The 21,123-nt window shown below is 42.8% G+C and overlaps 1 protein-coding gene across 1 annotated transcript in view; it reads right to left on the reverse strand.

The window, feature by feature from the left end:
- Window positions 1-21,123, reverse strand: part of LOC120945737 (calcium-activated chloride channel regulator 1-like) — a 93,457-nt gene that overhangs the window by 33,144 nt on the left and 39,190 nt on the right. Inside the window, exons 7-9 of the mRNA XM_040360102.1 lie at window positions 20,753-20,977; window positions 13,367-13,550; window positions 7,700-7,806 (exon numbers count right to left, since the gene is read on the reverse strand). Coding sequence (XP_040216036.1) covers window positions 7,700-7,806; window positions 13,367-13,550; window positions 20,753-20,977 — 516 coding nt within the window. The remainder of the gene's footprint in view (window positions 1-7,699; window positions 7,807-13,366; window positions 13,551-20,752; window positions 20,978-21,123) is intronic.

The following is a 21,123-nucleotide window of genomic DNA, read 5'->3' on the forward strand; positions in this document are numbered from 1 at the left end:
GTACTAGCGCCGCTATTCCTTCTGGTGAATTGGCAAGCACCAGCGGCCTAGTACACCCTGGTCGTTTATCCAGCACTGCAGTAACACTTGGTGACGTGGCGAGTCCCATAAGTGCAGTTGAAGCTGGCGATGTGGCAAGCACAAGTAGTGTCCCGCTGCCACCAAGAAGAAGACAGAGACAGGCCCGTCGTGCCCATAGTGCCCTTCCTGTAGAATTTGCCTATCCTGATTGGGTCCCCACCACTTCTACAGCACCTGTACTTCCCCCATTCACTGGCCAACCCGGTATTCAGGTGGATACAGCGAACTTTACGTCACTTGATTTTTATTCGCTGTATTTCACGGAAGATCTCTATAGATCTATTGTGGACCAGACTAATTTATATGCTGGTACTTACATCGCCGCTAACCCCCAGTCTCGCCTTGCCAAACAATGGAAACCTCTCAAGGTTTCCGAATTTAAGACCTTTCTGGGCCTTACCCTCAACATGGGCATACACAAATTTCCGTCATTGCGGATGTATTGGTCCACACATCCCATTGACCATATGTACATTTTCTCTGCTCACATGGCCAGGAAACGATACGAGGCGATCCTGCGGTTCCTGCATTTCAGTGACAATGCACTTTGTCGTCCACGTGGAGACCCTGAATTTGACCGGCTCTACAAAATTCGGCCCCTCGTAAACCATTTCAACGAACGTTTTGCAGCCTTGTTTAATCCCCAGCAGGTTGTATGCGTTGATGAGTCCCTGATTAAATTTGCTGGCCGCTTGTCTTTCAAACAGTACCTTCCCAGCAAGCGTTCCAGATACGGGGTCAAGCTCTATAAGCTCTGTGACAGGGCCACAGGCTACACATGGAGCTTTAGGGTTTACGAGGGAAAAGATAGTCAGGTAGAGCCGGAAGGATGCCCAGATTACATGGGGAGCGCTGGCAAGATTGTTTGGGACTTGGTGTCACCCTTATTCGGAAAGGGGTACCATTTGTATGTGGACAATTTTTACAGCAGCGTGCCACTTTTTAGCCACTTATTTGATCAACAGATTGGAGCATGTGGCACCGTGCGACCTAATCGCCGGGGCTTCCCCCAGCGGCTTGTAGATGCCCGTGTTAGGCCGGGGGCGAGAGCCTGCTGCAGATGTAAAAATTTGCTCGCTGTGAAGTGGCGGGACAATAGGAATGTTTTCGTTCTTACCACCCTTCACGCAGACACGACAGTCCAAATTCGTACGGCGACTGGTGTTGTGGAGAAACCCCTCTGTGTCCACGAATATAACCAAAACATGGGAGGGGTGGACCTCAACGACCAGTTAATGGCGCCGTATCATATTGCCCGTAAGACGAGACGCTGGTACAAAAAAGTGTCTCTACATTTATTTCAATTGGCTCTACTGAATGCTCATGTCGTATACAGAGCTTCAGGACGGAATGAATCCTTCCTTCAATTCCAGAGGGATATCATCACAGAACTCCTGTATCCAGGCGGTATTGTACCTCACCATCTCCTACCAAATGCAGTAAGCCGACTGCATGAGAGGCATTTTTCTTATGTCCTCCAGAGTACCCCTACCCAACGAGCCCCCCAAAGAAAATGTCGTGTCTGTACCAAGCGCGGATTTAGGCGTGACACCCGTTATTTTTGTCCCAAATGTCCTGGCAATCCTGGTCTTTGTATTGGTGAATGTTTTGAACGCTTCCACACACACGTTAATTATTAGTGTAGGGTGAAACATTTCACAGGCTAGGCACACTCACACAGGGTCTCCCAAGATGCCATCGCATTTTGAGAGACCCAAACCTGGAACCGAAAAGTTGAAGTTACAGTTCACAGTTACAAAAAAAAAGTGTTAAAAAAAAAAAAAAAAAAAGTAAAAAATAAAAACACACAAAAAAATATAAAATAAAAAAACCAAAAATAGTTGTCGTTTTATTGTTCTCTCCCTCTCTATTCTCTCTCTATTGTTCTGCTCTTTTTTACTGTATTCTATTCTGCAAAGTTTTATTGTTGTTATGTTTTTTCATGCTTGCTTTTCAGGTATGTAATTTATTTTACTGTTTTCAGGTACGCCATTCAGCTGTTGCGCGGACTTATTTATCTTGACAGCAACAGCGTTTGCTCCCACGATATATAAAGCCGCGACTCCAGTGCTGTAGGAGGTGATTTCACCACCACAGTTAAAAAAAAGAGCATATATGCCGAAGCATGCGGGCAGCAGGGGCGGAGGAGCGATTTTGCTCCTAATGCCGCGTACATACGGTTGACATTCCTACGGAGGCTTTCCCGTGGAAAAGTCTGACCATGAGTACACGGCATAGAAAAGTCCGACCGTGTGTACGCGGCATAGAAAAGTCCGACCGTACGCGGCATAACTTTTTTGCGGGAGGATGCCCCCATGCTTTGGCATATATATATTTTAGGCACAGGTTGCGTTAAAAAATGTTTTATTTTTTACTATGTTTTTTTATAGGTATTTGCTTTGCAGGTATGGTATGATCTTACTGTTATACTGGAATGTTACTTTGTTTTAATGTTAACCATCATTTGCTTAGCAGGTACGCCATTCAGTTGCAGTGCGGATTTATTTAGCGTGACAGCAACAGCGTTTGCTCCCACGATATATAAAGCCGCGACTCCAATGCTGTAGGAGGTGATTTCACCACTACAGTTCAAAAAAGAGCATATATGCCGGAGCATGGGGGCATTAGGGGCGGAGGAGCGATTTTGCTCCTAATGCCGCGTACATACGGTTGACATTCCTACGGAGGCTTTCCTGTGGAAAAGTCTGACCATGTGTACACGGCATAGAAAAGTCCGACCGTGTGTACGCGGCATAGAAAAGTCCGACCGTACGCGGCATAACTTTTTTGCGGGAGGATGCCCCCATGCTTCGGCATATATAAATGGTGCATGTATGCCCATCATTAGAAGTGGGTGGATGAAGGGAGGTATTCTAATGGTGGGCATACCCACCGATCAATCTTTTTTTTGTTCAGCCAACAGGCTGCATGAAAAAAAAAAAGATTACAATACATGTCCAACAAGAACCATCAACGTACTGGTATGTTGCAGGACTTTGAATGGTTATACCAGAATGATGCCTGCGGGTTTAGGCATCATCTTGGTATCATTCTTTTCAGCCAGCGGTCGGCTTTCATGTAAAAGCAGTCCTAGCGGCTAATTAGCCTCTAGACTGCTTTTACATTCAGTGGGAGGGAATGTCCCCCCCCCCAGATATAAACGGCGCCATTGAGAATATGGGAAAGCATTTTATCACACCGATCTTGGTGTGGTCAGATGCTTTGAGGGCAGAGGAAAGATCTAGGGTCTAATAGACCCCATTTAAAAAAAAAAAAGAGTACCTGTCACTAACTATTGCTATCATAAGGGATATTTACATTCCCTGAGATAACAATAAAAATGGTAAAAAAATAAATAAATGGAAGGAACAGTTAACAAATAAAATAAAAAAAGCGAAATAAATATATAAAAAAATAAAAAAAAGCATCCCTGTCCCCCCCTGCTCTTGCGCAAAGACGAACGCAAGCGTCGGTCTGGAGTCATATGTAAACAGCAATTGCACCATGCATGTGAGGTATCACCGCGAAGGGCAGATCGAGGGCAGTCATTTTAGCAGTAGACCTACTCTGTAAATCTAATGTGGTAACCTGTAAAGGCTTTTAAAGGCTTTTAAAAATGTATGTAGTTTGTCGCCACTGCGCGTTTGTGCGCAATTTTAAAGTATGTCGTGTTTGGTATCCATGTACTCGGCCTAAGATCATAATTTTTATTTCATCAATAATTTGGGCAATATAGTGTGTTTTAGTGCTTTAAAATAAAAAAAAGTGTATTTTTTCCCCAAAAAATGCGTTTGAAAAAACGCTGCGCAAATACTGTGTGGAAATTTTTTTTGCAACACCCACCATTTTAATCTGTAGGGCCTTTGCTTTAAAAAAATATATAATGTTTGGGGGTTCAACTTTACTTTCTTGCAAAAAAATAATATGTTTTTATGTAAACAAACAGTGTCAGAAAGGGCTTTTTCTTCAAGTGGTTAGAAGAGTGGGTGATGTGTGACATAAGCTTCTAATTGTTGTGCATAAAATGCCAGGACAATTGAAAACCCCCCCAAATGACCCCATTTTGGAAAGTAGATACCCCAAGCTATTTGCTGAGAGGCATCTTAAGTCCATGGAATATTTTAGATTTTGACCCAAGTTGCGGGAAATATAAATATATATATATATATATATATTTTTTGGCGCAAAGTTGTCACTAAATGATATATTGCTCAAACATGCCATGGGCATATGTGGAATTACACCCCAAAATGCATTCTGCTGCTTCTCCTGAGTACGGGGATACCACATGTGTGAGACTTTTTGGGAGCCTAGCCGCGTACGGGACCCCAAAAACCAATCACCGCCTTCAGGCTTTCTAAGGGTGTAAATTTTTGATTTCACTCCTCACTACCTATCACAGTTTCGAAGGCCATAAAATGCCAAAATAGCACAAAAAAAACCCAAATGACCCCATTTTGGAAAGAAGACACCCCAAGGAAACTGCTGAGAGGCATGTTGAGTCCATTGATTTTTTTTTTTTTGTCCAAAGTGATTGAATAATGAGAAAAAAAAAGAAAAAAAAGAAAAATGTGTCACTAAATGATATATTGCTCACACATGCCATGGTTATATGTGGAGTTGCACCCTAAAATACATTCTGCTGCTTCTCCTGAGTACGGGGATACCACATGTTTGGGACTTTTTGGGAGCCTAGCCGCGTACGGGACCCCGAAAACCAAGCACCGCCTTCAGCATTTCTAAGGGCGCAAATTTTTGATTTCACTCCTCACTACCTATCACAGTTTCGAAGGCCATAAAATGCCAAAATAGCACAAAAAACCCCCAAATGACCCCATTTTGGAAAGTAGACACCCCAAGCTATTTGCTGAGAGGCATGTTGAGTCCATGGAATATTTAATTTTTTTGCCCCAAGTGATTGAATCATGACCAAAAAAAAATAAAATAAAAAAATGTACAAAACATTGTCACTAAATGATATATTTCTCACACATGCCATGGTTATATGTGGAATTGCACCCCAAAATACATTCTGCTACTTCTCCTGAGTACGGGGATACCACATGTGTGGGACTTTTTGGGAGCCTAGCCGCGTATGAGACCCCGAAAACCAAGCACCGCCTTCAAGATTTCTAAGGACATAAATTTTTGATTTCACTCACACAAATCTTGAAGGCAATGCTTGGTTTTCGGGGCCCCGTATGTGGCTAGGCTCCCAAAAAGTCCCACACATGTGGTATCCCCGTACTCAGGAGAAGCAGCAGAATGTATTTTGGGGTGCAATTCCACATATAACCGTGGCATGTGTGAGAAATATATCATTTAGTGACAACGTTTTGTATTTTTTTTTTTTTGGTCATTATTCAGTGACTTGGGGCAAAAAAATTAAATATTCCATGGACTCAACATGCCTCTCAGCAAATAGCTTGGGGTGTCTACTTTCCAAAATGGGGTCATTTGGGGGGGTTTTGTGCTGTTTTGGCATTTTATTGCCTTCGAAACTGTGATAGGTAGTGAGGAGTGAAATCAAAAATTTATGCCCTTAGAAATCCTGAAGGCGGTGATTGGTTTTCGGGGTCCCGTACGCGGCTAGGCTCCCAAAAAGTCCCACACATGTGGTATCCCCGTACTCAGGAGAAGCAGCAGAATGTATTTTGGGGTTTTTTTTTTTTTTTGGTCATTATTCAATCACTTGGGGCCATAAAAATAAATATTCCATGGACTCAACATGCCTCTCAGCAAATAGCTTGGGGTGTCTTCTTTCCAAAATGGGGTCATTTGGGGGGGTTGTGTGACATCTTGGCATTTTATGGCCTTCAAAACTGTGATAGGTAGTGATAGGTAGTGAGGAGTGAAATCAAAAATGTATGCCCTTAGAAATCTTGAAGGCGGTGCTTTGTTTTCGGGGCCCCGTATGCGGCTAGGCTCACAAAAAGTCCCACATATGTGGTATCCCCGTACTTGGGAGAAGCAGCAGAATGTATTTTGGGGTGCAATTCCACATATAACTATGGCATGTGTGAGCAATATATCATTTAGTGACAACTTTGTGCAAAAAAAAATCAGTTTGTCATATTCCCGCAACTTGTGTCAAAATATAAAATATTCCATGGACTCGACATGCCTCTCAGCAAATAGCTTAGGGTGTCTACTTTCCAAAATGGGGTCATTTGTTTTTTTTTTTTGCTATTTTGGTATTTTATGGCCTTCGAAACCTTGATAGGTAGTGAGGAGTGAAATCAAAAATTTGTGCCCTTAGAAATGCTGAAGGCGGTGCTTGGGTTTTGGGGCCCCGTATGCGGCTAGGCTCCCAAAAAGTCCCACACATGTGGTATCCCCGTACTCAGGAGAAGCAGCAGAATGTATTTTGGGGTGCAATTCCACATATAACCATGGCATGTGTGAGAAATATATCATTTAGTGACAACTTTTTGTAAACATTTTTTACTCAACATGCCTCTCAGCAGTTTCCTTGGGGTGTCTACTTTCCAAAATGGGGTCATTTGGGGGGGTTTTGTACTGCCCTGCCATTTTAGCACCTCAAGAAATGAGATAGGCAGTCATAAAATAAAAGCTGTGTAAATTCCAGAAAATGTACCCTAGTTTGTAGACGCTATAACTTTTGCGAAAACCAATAAATATACGCTTATTGCGATTTTTTTTACTAAAGACATGTGGCTGAATACATTTTGGCCTAAATGTTTGACTAAAATTTAGTTTATTCGATTTTTTTTACTTTTTGTTATAAGAAAAATCATTTTTTTTCAAAATTTACGGTCTTTTTGCGTTTATATCGCAAAAAATAAAAATCGCAGAGGCGATCAAATACCATCAAAATAAAGCTCTATTTGTGGGAAGAAAAGGACGCAAGTTTCGTTTCGGTACAACATTGCATGACCGCGCAATTACCAGTTAAAGCAGCGCATTGCCAAATTGTAAAAACACCTTGGGTCTTTAGACAGCGTATTGGTCCGGGGCTTAAGTGGTTAAATATCACTTACCTCGTTTTTCCTTTTGACCTCCAAAATACAGTAATCCAGGTTTCAAAATGCCATTTCCTGTCTCTCCTCTTCTTGCTTTCCACCAGCATCTGAGCCGTTTTGCAAGGTGGAAAGCAGAATGTGCACACCCCCTCCCTATGACTACAGCCCTGCGTGAGGATGCTCTCTTATCCCTCACAGGCATGGAGGCTAAGCCTAATGGGAACTGTAGATCCCATTAGGCCGTGATGTAGCAAGAATGAATGCGCACCGCAAACCAGGAAATCAGTGAGAATAATGATTCAGGAGTGACGGAGGTGAATAGAACAGCTCGATTTCAACAGGTATCAAACTAGTTATAATGCAAAACATTACTTTTTACTTTATCAGCTACTATCAGACTTTAATTTAAGAGGAAAATATTTTTGTCTTTACAACCCCTTTAACTTATAAAGTCTTTGCATATGAGTACAGTAGTAACATTTTCAATCTGCCAGTATTAGAGATGTCCTTTTGACTTTCATAGTAAGACATTGTAGCCACCATCAGTTCAATAAGGAATTAGCATGCTGCAATTTTTCAAATTCCAGACACTAAAAGATGCCATGTGATATCAGCGTAACAAAATAATGCATCACCTGAATAGTTTGATCAACTTCGTATCCACTTCCAGACGTCATGGCACTGAATGCATCAATTAGACCATTGGCATCAACACTATCTGAGGCATAAAAGTTTAATCCACCTAAAAAAAAAAATTATATATGAGCACATCACCCCAAAAAAAGAATATATTAATCCTAATAGAAAAATATATAATAGCCCCAGTGAGCCAGACTGAACAACCAAAATGTTCACTATATTTGTGCAAAGGATTATAATCATTTGTTCCAAATGTTATTGTCATATTTGCTGGACATTTGATTTGCTTGTAAATTTGGAGAATAATATAAACGCAATCTCTACACAGAATTATACCTTTAGTAAAGGTCCTGCCTAAGAGCAGGCAAAGCAAGATGTCTGCTATTACCAAGAAAACTCTTCTATGCCTTTTTTTATTAGGTTTAAAAATCATGAGAGTCTCTCTAAGCAGTCAGTTCAATTTATCTTCCGTCAATCAGGTCCTTGCACCACCTATTTGCTGGTAGATCTACACAGACTGTACAATGCATAGTTGACATAAGTGAGACTGCAGAGTCTAACTGAGTGTAATGTACACTAGGTGGGTTATTTACTAGTGTTGCTCACGAATATTCGTATTGCGAATATTCGGCTCGAATATGGCATATTCGAGTATTCGCGATATATTTCGAATTTCGCGGTGAATATTCGCAATTCCGAATATTCACATTTTTTCAATTTTATTTTTAAAACAGATCACATCCTATCGACGTCTAAAAGCATTGCTGGTATGATTAGAGACCCTGGGCCGAGTAGCTAAGCTGAGGCGATCCTTTTATGTTGCCAAATATAAAAAAAAAAAAAATTGCGAATTTTCACTAATGCGAATGCGAAAATGATTGCAAATTTTCGATAACTGTGGTAGGAGAACTCTGATTGTCTCTGATGCAAAAGGGGGGGGGCTTTGTGTATGTTTCTGTTATGAATATTTGTATGTTTGATATTATTTTTTTTTGTAAGAAGGAAAAAATTGCGCATACCTTAAAAAAAGGGGAGAATACAGCAGCAACTAAATTAATACAAGACAGAAAATGGAGTCGCTCTACAAGAATAAAAAATATGTCTAGTGACAAGACATGTGGGCAAATTATAAAATAAGCAAGCGCAAATAACTTGTGAAATACACAGTGAAACAAATATATAAAGAAATATAGTCCCAATAATAGAAAAATAATCTTTCATAAAAATGTCTTTGATATGTGAAGTGAAAAAAAGTCCAAAGCATGCAGCATGAACGTGTTCAATCTTCAAGGTGTTTGATTGACAAACGGCTGTGACAGATGGATAGAGTAAAGAATCACCACCAATGCAAAACACTTTTTATTTTCTATTGTAAAATATAAAGAATATTCTGAGCCAATCAGAGTGCTCCTTCCGCATTTGCCGAATATTCGCAATTATTTTGTATTGTAAAATATCAATAATATTCTGAGCCAATCAGAGTGCTCCTTCCGCATTTGCCGAATATTCGCAATTATTTTGTATTGTAAAAAATCAAGAATATTCTGAGCCAATCAGAGTGCTCCTTCCGCATTTGCCGAATATTCGCAATTATTTTGTATTGTAAAATATCAAGAATATTCTGAGCCAATCAGAGTGCTCCTTCCGCATTTGCCGAATATTCGCAATTATTTTGTATTGTAAAATATCACGAATATTCTGAGCCAATCAGAGTGCTCCTACAGCATTTGTCGAAATTGCGCAGTAAATATCGCATTCGCATTTTGGGAAATTTCGAAAAAATATCAAGAATATTCTGAGCCAATCAGAGTGCTCCTACCGCAGTTATCGAAATTTCGCAATTATTTTCGCATTCGCAATAGCGAAAATTCGCAATCATTTCATTTCGATAAAATATCACGAATATTCGAATTTAGCGAATATATCTCGAATATTTGACTATATATTCGAGATATATCGCGAAATCGAATATGGCGTATTCTGCTCAACACTATTATTTACGAAAGGCAAATCCACTTTGCACTACAAGTGCAAAGTGCACTTTAAATTGCACTGAAAGTTCACTTGGAAGTGCAGTCGCTGTAGATCCAAGGGGGACATGCAAGGAAAATAAGAAAATTTCACTTGATTGGATGATAAAATCAGCAAAGCTTCCCCTCGTTTCACATCTACCCCATTTACAGCGACTGCACTTTCAAGTGCACTTTCAGTGCAATTTCAAGTGCACTTTGCACTTGTAGTTTGCACTTGTAGTGACTATGTGACCAGGTTAGGAACAGGAACACAAACAGGTCAGGAGGAGCTTTGAAACGTATAGTACCCAGACTTGGTATTCCTTAAAACAGCAACAAAGTTCAGTAAGAACATCAGGCTGATGAACAGAGGAAATAAGAAAACATGAAAAGCATCCCATTTGTGGCTGAAATGTCTGAAATAACACATCCTATCCCTGTATTTTTTAAAACCGCCCGAAGAGCTACTGCTTTGTTAACTTTTGTTTTTGGCCTCTTTGTAACTAGGGAGATCACTGTTTGATTAGTTAGGTCTGATCTGGGCTCTGTAGGTATTGGCTCAATTACTTCCCCGTGTTGCTGCCAGGAAGAAGCTTGGTGTGGAGCTGCGAATAAGAAAGTGCAGGGACTGGTGGAGGACCAGAGGACAGCTGGAGTCAGCTGCCAGAATCTGCTGGACCAGTGGAGGCAGAGAAGAGGGGATGTTGCAGTTGCACAGAGAGGCACATGATCTTTAGGAGGAGTTTTGTCCTCCTCTCTGCTGTTGGCTGCTGAGACGGGAGGCATAGATGAGCCTCTCCGCAGCTGCAGAAAAAGCGCAAGATCTGGCAGAAGAGTTCTGATCTCCTCTCTTCTGCCGTCTGCTGAGAAAAAGAAGGAGACGTGTAAGAGATGTAAGGGTTCAGGTACACCCCACAGGCCTTGTTTTTGACACATGTAAAGTATCTACAAACTGCTGCTTGCAATAAATATGGATTTTAACTATATTTGAACAATGAATGCCTGTAGCATACTATGATTATTTCTGTATTGTTTTTTCACATTTCTGCAACTATTTTTTAGTTCCTCTCAGTATTAGGTGGTTAACCTCTCTGGTGGTATGATTATGTCAGATTTTTGATACTCAAAGAGGTACAATGTTTTGCATGGAAATTTGGCATTTTATATTGTGGGCCTGTAATTCTTAGAAATAACGCACTTAAATCTGTCCAAACCAGAGTCTAGTAGACATCCAGGGTATGATAAAGTTTCAAACACAAAATCATAAATTATAATATAATAAATAACTATAAATAATTATAACACATAATAATATAATAATAATAAAAATTATTCAATAATGTAATCAAATCAAAAACATTGAAATATGCTCACTTGCAGAATTGTCGCTGTCATTACTTTTAGTGTTAGATGACGAATTTCCCCACATATCGATATCGCTCAATTCTGCAAGTGATTCTAATTTATTATCGCTGTTTTCTAGCTGGTCTAAAAGCACTTTTGCTGTAAACGGATATCTTTTGGTTGCTATGGACAATCTCCAGTTTCCAGGCAGGAAGAACAGTATTAAGAACAGTATTAATAATATAAAACTGCATGCAGGACACTGGACAAACCGCTGGGGACAAAGGGGATGTGTAATTATTTGATACAGTACTGTTGTATACTGTGTTTTTTACTTTTTTAATTTGGCACCGAGCTCTGTCCCCATGCGTCGTAAAGCTCACAGGGAATGGAGCTCGGCACTCGCAGCGGAGAGACATTGCAGGATGCAGGGACAAGGTAAGTAACTTTCCCCTGTATCCTGCAATGCGATCACGAGTGTGGCTCGGGGTTACCGCTTTGGTATGAAAAATTCACCCCGAGCCGCACTTGGGAAAACCGCCAGGGAGGTTTCTTCTGAGAAATCCTCACTTCCTGTTCTTCTGTCTGTAACTACACACAGTAACCCTGGTGTGGGGAAAGCCTCTTGAGGGGGGAGGGGGCGAGCAGGCAAGTCAGGACACTCTCTACTTTGCAGATAGAGAAAGGAGCTGTGTGTTAGTGAGCGTCCTGACACTCCTGCTCGCCCCCTCAAGAGGCTTTTTCCATACCAGAAAGAAAGCCTCGCATTACGGTGTGTAGTTACAGACAGAAGAACAGGAAGTGAGGATTTCTCAGAAGAAATAAGGACATTTAAAAGCAAAATCGAAGGATGAGGTAAATGAAGGAGGACTGCACTAAGGTAAAGGAAGCTATTTAGGAAAAAAATGTTTTACCTTTACAACCCCTTTAAGCTCCAAACTGTCTGTCTCATTCATATTTGAAACACAGAAAGAAGCGCCAAATAAAAAAAAACAATTAAAAGAGTTCAAGATTACTGGTAAAAAAAGAGTCAACATAATTTTAAAGAGGAAGTAAACTGATGTTTTTTTTCTGACCTGCAAAGTAGAGACATTGGGGGTTATTTACTAAAGGTAAATCCACTTTGCACTGCAAGTGCAGTCGCTGCAGATCTGAGGGGAAGCTCTGCTGATTTTATCATCCAATCATGTGGAAGCTAAAATTCAGTTTTTTATTTTCCCTGCATGTCCCCATCGGATCCACAGCGACTGCACTTCCAAGTGCACTTGGTAGTGCACTTGTAGTGTAAAGTGGATTTTCCCCCTATATGTGCTAGTATGCATCACATCTAGGCACATTATGTAAACCTTACCTGCAAACAAAGCCCTCATTGTCCCCGCTGGAGGCTGCGCTTATCTTCACCTGTCTTCCTTCCAGGTCCACGGACACCGGCTGTGTGACTGGCCGGAGCCGCATGATGTCACTCCCAAGCATGCGTGCGGGAGCTGCCAGTCACGGCACATGGCTCTGAAGAAATGGCACGGCTGACCCTTTTTATTCAAAGCACATGCGTCAATGATGTCATCGGCTGCATATAAGTAAATATCTCCTGAACATTTGGGAGGTATTTACAGTACCTACAGGTAAGCGTTATTATAAGCTAAATTGATACAAATAATCAGTGTAATTTTACTTCCACTTTAATTGTTGGTGAAAAAGTCATATAAACACAACCAACATACTTCATGGGCAATGCCACTCCCTTCATCAGGGCTCAACATAGGATACTTAGGTAGCTCCTTTGCTGCTCAGCAATTGCTGTCAAGTTATTTCTCTACGTGGAGAGTTTAAGACGGGTTCTTATATAGATCTATATGTGTTGATCCCGGTTAAAGGGGGGTGTGGCGTTGTTCCTGAAATTTGTTGACTGTTTTTATATGATCTTTTTTTACCAACAATTAAAATTATCTTAGACTCTTTTACCCAGTTTTGGACTGGTTATTTTCTGCTTACAGTGTCTATGGTTTGAACTACTGTTGGGTGCCCATCAAGGGAAGCTTTCAACCCGGTAAACGTGGGCCAAAAATCTTTCAGTTTGTGTGTACAGCTGTCTGTTCAACAGAAGCCAGTCTAACAACCAGTTTCTGTTGAACAATCATGCTGAAGAACCAGCATTCAACTAGTCCATGCATCAACATCGCTTGTGTGTGTTTCTTATGCCTAATCCGTATGCATGTTTTTGTGCATTGGTTATCATTGACAGTTACCATACATTGTCATTAAAATGAATGAGTGTATTAATGAAGAAAAGAAAAAAAGAAAACTTGCCAGTTTTTTCTGTAATTTCTTCAAGGGCCTTTGCAGCATCTGGTCCAAGAGCTATTACATGAATTATTGCCCCGCTGTTTATTAAGCTAGAATAACAGGCAGTAGGGAAAGATGAATCTTCTCCATCTGATAGCAGAAGGAGTTCTGTACCATAAGAAGACTTATCGCTGGTTCCTTTATTTACCTAGATGTTATAAAAGCAAAATATTAGGCAGATTCAAAATAACTCAAGAATCACCATAGAGCTCAGGTGTATTCCTTTTTTCTAGGCAGGCCTGGGGGCGATAGCATAGGGGTGATAATGTAGCTTTTGCCCTTTCCATCCCTAAGGCTTTGATCAGAGTAGGTAAGTGACTCTGTTCTATAACCATACCAGAGGTATAATACAAGAATTACAGTTTTATCAAAGTGATAATACAGTAAAACCTTGGATTGCGAGCATAATTCGTTCCAGAAACATGCTTGTAATCCAAAGCATTTGTATATCAAAGCAAATTTCCCCATAAAAAATAATGGAAACTCAAATGATTCGTTCCACAACCCTTTATTTAAAGGTCCTTCAGTTTATAGTCCATATAAAAAGATTATAGCAATGTGATTTGGTTGTGTAATCATAAAATGGAAGCCTCCAGAAGCAGATTAGAAGCAAATTCCAGCAGGAGCTACAGAGTATAAAAGAGAAGCGAGGCGCCTCTAAGTGTAGCAATATGTTGCTAAATGTTGTACCTTCATTAAATGTAACCATATTGCTACACTTAGAGGCTCCTCTCTTCTCTTTTATACTCAGTTGTGACATGGCACTACTTGTATTATTTTAAAGCGGTTCTCCACCCTAAAGTGGAGTCCCGCTGATCGGAACCCTCCCCCCCTCCGGTGTCACATTTGACACCTTTCAGGGGGGAGGGGGGTGCAGACACCTGCCTAAAGACAGGTATTTGCACCCACTTCCGGCCACACGCTACGGGCGAAAGACGGGCATTCCGTCACATCCCGTCTGTCACCCATTGTGTGCTGGGAACACTCGGCTCCCAGCACACAGCGTGTGAGCCAATCGGCGGGCGCAGCGCGACTCGCACATGCGCCGTAGGGAACCGGGCAGTGAAGCCGCAGCGCTTCACTTCCTGGTTCCCTGAGCGTGGATGGAGGGGGGAGCAGCAGAGAGACGAGCGATCGCTCGTGCTCTGCTGCGATCAGCGCTGGACTCCAGGACAGGTAAGTGTCCTAATATTAAAAGTCAGCAGCTGCAGTATTTGTAGCTGCTGGCTTTTAATATTTTTTCCCCGTGGCACATCCGCTTTAAGACATCACTTGTATATCAAGTCAAAATGTATTTAAAAATGTTGCTTGTCTTGCAAAACACTTTCAAACCAAGTTACTCTCAAACCAAGGTTTTACTATACTTCAAATTGCTTTATACTGTTGGGCAGAGAGCATAGGGCGCACTGTAAGTGTACCTATCATGCCAGTAGTTTAAATGTCAGGGCTCTGAAAATATACAAGCATCTGGTAAAGGTAATGGGTGGTACTAGGTGATCTTCATTAGCATGCAGGCAACCCTCAACTTATGTCATCTACATGATAACACGAAGGACTACAGGGGGTGTGTCTCTGACAGCCAGGCTGCTGTTAAAGAAAATGGATGATGCTGACTGTCATCCAGACTGAAAATCAGTCATTGGCAATAGGCAGGAATAAAACTTTTGAAGGACAGTGAAAGCAGCCCAGTGGCATGCTGAATACAATGTTAGAGTCTAAGGCCCCGTACACACGACCAGTTTCCTCGGCAGAATTCAGCTTCCGACCGAGTTTCTGGCTGAATTCTGCCGAGAAACCCGGCCGTGTGTACACTTTCGGCCGAGGAAGCCGACGAGGAGCTCGGCGAGGAAATAGAGAACATGTTCTCTATTTCCTCGTTGTTCTATGGGAGCTCTCGCCCCGCCGAGCTCCTCGGCGGCTTCAGTGCTGAACTGGCCAAGGAACTCGATGTGTTTGGCACGTCGAGGTCCTCGGCCGTGTGTACGAGGCCTTACTCATTCAAACACAGATCAAACAAATCAGGAATGGATTATTCCTGTATTTCCAAGAAATCTGATTCAAGTGTTATACATTATAAATACCATTTACTGTAGCTGTATGATGTGTGCTGGAATCTCATGACAGCATTTATCACCAAAGACAAAATAAGGCAGCCTTATAGCAAAAATGTTGCTTAAAAAAAAATGCCAGATGGAGTTTTTTTTTTTAATGCAGAGGAGACATGGTAATGATGGTATGTCCCTTCTGAAAAAAAAGGATTATTAATTTCCACCTCACAAACTTTCTGCCATCTGCGTGGTGTCAGGATGAATGAACTCCCGTGCATGGGAGTTATGTCCTTCCGACTAGGCCAATCAAGATGGCCAAAGATCTTGAACCTGCTGGAGGGGAGGTGAGTATAGTTCTGCCTTAATTACCAGATTTGGAATAGCAGGGGGTTGTTAAAAGACAGGGTAGAATCTCCCAAGCAACAGCTTTTTAATGTGTTGGGATCACACTTGTGCTGGTCGCACATAGCATATCAGTATGAGTGTATGTATTTTACAATGAATTTATGGCACCAACATTTAACAGAGTGATTTACAGACTGGATAAAACCATTTGCATAAGTACATGCCCCCTGAGCTCACAGTCTAGTAACCTTAGTCAAGTGGCAACTATCTAAAAAAAAATTGGGTAGAAAACCAGAATACCCAATTAAAAACTCTACATAAGGAGGGAATATGCAAGCTCAATGCAGAAAATCAATATATAAAGTTTAAATTGCTTTTTATGAGGCTGTGGCCATCTGGCACATCAGCATCCATCCCGGCAACATGAAATAGGAAAGAAAAGACATTGGGACTTTAATTGAAACAGAACACTAGGGCAGATTGAATCAATCAATATGATAAAAAGTGTAGAGTATTTATTAATGACATGCTAGGGCACAATGCAATGTAGATAAACAAGGTAGATAAATAGAGTTACAATGTATAATAGAAGCATGATTGGTAAATCATATAGCATTCTACTAGTAACATAATAAACATGATAAACAATAAAACCAGCAATATGCCCAAGAATGACATATAACCATGATAAATAATAAAATACAATTGATGCCCTGAGTTCCCACCGGGAGAGTCCAAAACATTCCTGCAAAGGGAATGGCCACACGAGGAGGTTCTGGCTTGTCATTTCTTTCATAAAGGCCGTCGGCGTTCTTACGATGAGTTGAACTCCGATTCTCGTACGGGTGCCTTTCCCTTCTGGTCATACAGACAGCTGTCACACTTCCTTACCTCCACAAACTCGAACGACCCTTGGAATAGACGCCTCACGCCATTCGAAACACTATGCACAAGCTCTACGCCCCAGAGACATCTAATCTCATATATTTATGCTCTTCTGCAAGCTGACAAGGATCCCTCCCTGACACAGTCTCTACATACTTCCTGGGAAGCAGATCTACAACTGACTCTCACGGAAGATGACTGGGAATCCATCTATACATCTGCTCACAAAGGCTCGATGAATGTAGCTATCTAGGAAAATGGATATAAAATCATCACAAAATGGTATAGGACCCCAGTTCGCTTACACAAGTTCTCGCCCTCAGTTCCGAACACCTGTTGGAGGTGTCAAAATGCAATAGGCTCCATGATTCACATCTGGTGGGAATGCCCTTTGCTCCAACCATTCTGGAGAGAAGTTCACTCCATAATTTCCTCGGTCACCACTAGGGTTGTCCCGATACCGATACTAGTATCGGTATCGGGACCGATTCCGAGTATTTGCGGGAGTACTCGTACTCCCGCAAATACCCCCGATACCCAAATAGAATACTTCCCCCCCCCCTCCCCCTCCGCCGCCGCCGTCGCCGTGACGCCGCATCCCGCCGTCATTTGCCGCATCCCCACTGCCGCCGACTGTGTCATACGCCGGGAACATTACAGCTTTGAATAGCTGTAATGATTGGCGCCGCGCATAGACACTCCCCCTCGCTCGGGTGAACTGTCCAATCCCGAGCGAGGGGGAGTGTCTATACGCAGCGCCAATCATTACAGCGATTCAAAGTTGTAATGTTCCCGGCGTATGACACAGTTGGCGGCAGCGGGGATGCAGGTAAGTGGGACATGGATACATGGGGGGGAGACGCTGGATACATGGGGGGGGAGACGCTGGATGGGGGGAGACGCTGGATACATGGGGGGGAGACGCTGGATGGGGGGAGACGCTGGATGGATGGGGGGAGATGCTGGATACATGGGGGGGAGACGCTGGATACATGGGGGGAGACGCTGGATACATGGGGGGAGACGCTGGATACATGGGGGGAGACGCTGGATACATGGGGGGAGACGCTGGATGGGGGGAGACAATGGCTGCATGGGGGGAGACGCTGGATGGGGGGAGACGCTGGATACATGGGGGGAGACATGGCTGGATGGGGGGGGTGACAGTGGCTGCATGGGGGGAGACAATGGCTGCATGGGGGGAGACGCTGGATGGGGGGAGACGCTGGATACATGGGGGGAGACGCTGGATGGGGGGGGGGACAATGGCTGCATGGGGGGAGACAATGGCTGCATGGGGGGAGACGCTGGATGGGGGGAGACAATGGCTGCATGGGGGGAGACATGGCTGGATGGGGGGTGACAATGGCTGGATGGGGGGTGACAATGGCTGGATGGGGGGTGACAATGGCTGGATGGGGGGTGACAATGGCTGCATGGGGGGAGACGCTGGATGGGGGGAGACAATGGCTGCATGGGGGTTGACAATGGCTGCATGGGGGGTGACAATGGCTGCATGGGGGGTGACAATGGCTGGATGGGGGGTGACAATGGCTGGATGGGGGGAGACAATGGCTGCATGGGGGGAGACGCTGGATGGGGGGAGACAATGGCTGGATGGGGGGTGACAATGGCTGGATGGGGGGTGACAATGGCTGGATGGGGGTGACAATGGCTGGATGGGGGGAGACAATGGCTGCATGGGGGGAGACGCTGGATGGGGGAGACAATGGCTGGATGGGGGGTGACAATGGCTGGATGGGGGGTGACAATGGCTGCATGGGGGAATACATTGCTGGATGGGGGGTGACAATGGCTGGATGGGGGGATACATTGCTGCATGGGGGGTGACAATGGCTACATGGGGGGAGACAATGGCTGCATGGGGGGAGACAATGGCTGCATATGTGGGGGGACATCGCTGCATTTGGGGACACATTTAAAAAAAAGTATCGGTATTCGGTATCGGCGACTACTTGAAAAAAAGTATTGGTACTCGTACTCGGTCCTAAAAAAGTGGTATCGGGACAACCCTAGTCACCACCTATACCTTAGACTACACCCCAGCTCAATACCTTTTACACCACACATCCCTCTCCCGACACGCCTACCAGAAATCACTGGCCATGCACATGGTAAATGAGGCCAGACTCTGCATCCCCACTCACTGGCGTTCATCGGATATGCCAGCCATCAGAGAGTGGCTGGCTAGGGTGTCCAAAATTGAGGAGATGGACGAATTAATTTATATTGCCCAAGATCGTATTCAGAAGTTTACAACGACGTGGGCCTGTTGGTCACACTTCAGGAACTCAGATTTTTACAAGTCCCTCTTCCCTTGCTAGCAAGAAATTACTTGTCAGAAGGACTCTCACGACCTGGACCCACCCCACTCCCCCCCCCCTTTTTTTTTTTTTTTTTCTTTCTCTTTTCTTTTTTTTCCCCCTCTTCCTTCTTTCCTTTTCTTTTCTCTCTCCTTCCCCCTCTCCAACTAGGGCCCTTGGCCCCTCTGGCGATATAGCCTACCAACACCTCCTCCAGGCCCCCTGTCTGAACCACAAGTTTCGGTTATCCATGGTTTGTCCATAGGCTTATGGTATTTACCTGGTGTTATTATGTTAAGTACTGCATGGTGCTACCTTACGTGCTCATTGATGCCGTGATAAACTGTGTTACCTTGCTTATGTCACGCCATAATTGTACTACCAGAAGTATTGTCATGCTTTGTTTGTACTTGTGCATTTTTGTACGCGTATATGTATGACTATCTTTTCCTTAATAAAAACCTTTTTTGTGGAAAAAAAAAAAAATACAATTGATGATTCAAACAGTTTTAAGCCCATAGTAATAAACATTTTCACTGTGACATGACAGCTATATTATATGTTCGTATGCTCGACGCGTTTCGTGGATTAACTCCACTCATCAGGAGCGGCTAGGGACTGGGATAACCTACAATAAATAATAATTAATGATGAGAAACTAATTAATGGTGATCCTAACAATCTTACCTATGGGTATTTGGTAAAGCAATGTAAACAATAGCAAAACTGATAGAAGGCATTTGGAGGCTGAGAGATCATATCCCCAGGAGCTGAAGTGGTTGCAGAGCGGTGGCAGGGGACACCCAAACTGACAAGGTAATGATATTGTGATTAGTATAGTGCTAATTGCCTTTACCATGGCTGCAGTGTACAGTGGAAGCCGTGAAGACTTCTGTAACAAAGAGTAAATCTGCATAAAAGTAGTGAACTAAACTAATGAAAGGCAGAAGCTATAGTGATGAAAGTGGAAGTGTATAAATCAGGTCAGAGCGTATAAAACACATTGCAATGTGCCTGAGCATGTCATTAATAAATACTCTACAATTTTTATATTATTGATTGATTCAATCTGCCCTAGTGTTCTGTTTCAATTAAAGTCCCAATGTCTTTTCTTTCCTATTTCAATGCAGCAAATGACTATGCTTGCTGTGATTTTGGAATGCTAACACCCAAGCTATCAATAACAGCACTTTAGGCAATCAAGACTATGGTGCTTTTAAAAGCGAAGTGTGGGGTTTTTTTTTTTGTTTCTTTTTTTAGAAATAATACTTACCTGGATGGTGCATCTGTCCCCTGTTGGCTCTAAGACTGAGAACTGAGAAATCAAACACCGCTGATCGCTGAGTTCTCAGTGCTCCGTGAGAGGAGAGCTGCTAACTGTCAGTCACCGCTCTGTGCTGTTTTCAGCTAAAAACGGGTCACAGGAGTGCAGAACGAAATGCACTCCTGTGATTCATAGGAGAAGTACAGCAGAAAGAGTTTTGGCTGTACTTCTCCTTTAATAAGAATTGAGACCGGGATCACATATGTGCGGCCGCAGTTTGCAGACAGGGGTCCAATGCGTTCCTGTTCACCGGACCCAAAAACGCACAGGACCCTTTTGGAATTCACACAGCGGCCAAGTGAATTGGATGTGATGAAAACCACATTCAATTCGCACATATGTGAACCCAGCTTGAATGTTTTACATATGTGCCTGACTCTTGAAACTTTGCTAGAGATTGGCACATTTTTCATTAGTAACTTACCTCAATTCCCCTCATTAGTCCAGCACAAATATTTGTTCCTCCGCTTGCTCTTTGGGGAAGAAGTGCTTTAAGTTGTTCTCGATGCTTATCTTCGGAAACTTGAACTAAGGAAGAAAGTAGTGTAGCGGAGCTTGAAAATGAAACAATTCCAACATATGAGTCTTTTTCTACGATCTGAATGAGAAATACGTCTGCAGCCTGGTACAGCCTCTTAATGCGATCATACTGTAATTGAAAAATTAGCATTAATCCAATTTTCATGTTTTTTCCTACCAATGCCATACAGTCAGATTCAGAATACTAATCCCAAAGGAAAATTATTGTGACACAGCCACACTCAATAAAGGAGACACAAGATCACAACAACGAAC

The sequence above is a fragment of the Rana temporaria genome, chromosome 7 (assembly GCF_905171775.1).
Source record: "Rana temporaria chromosome 7, aRanTem1.1, whole genome shotgun sequence".
NCBI lineage: Eukaryota > Metazoa > Chordata > Amphibia > Anura > Ranidae > Rana > Rana temporaria.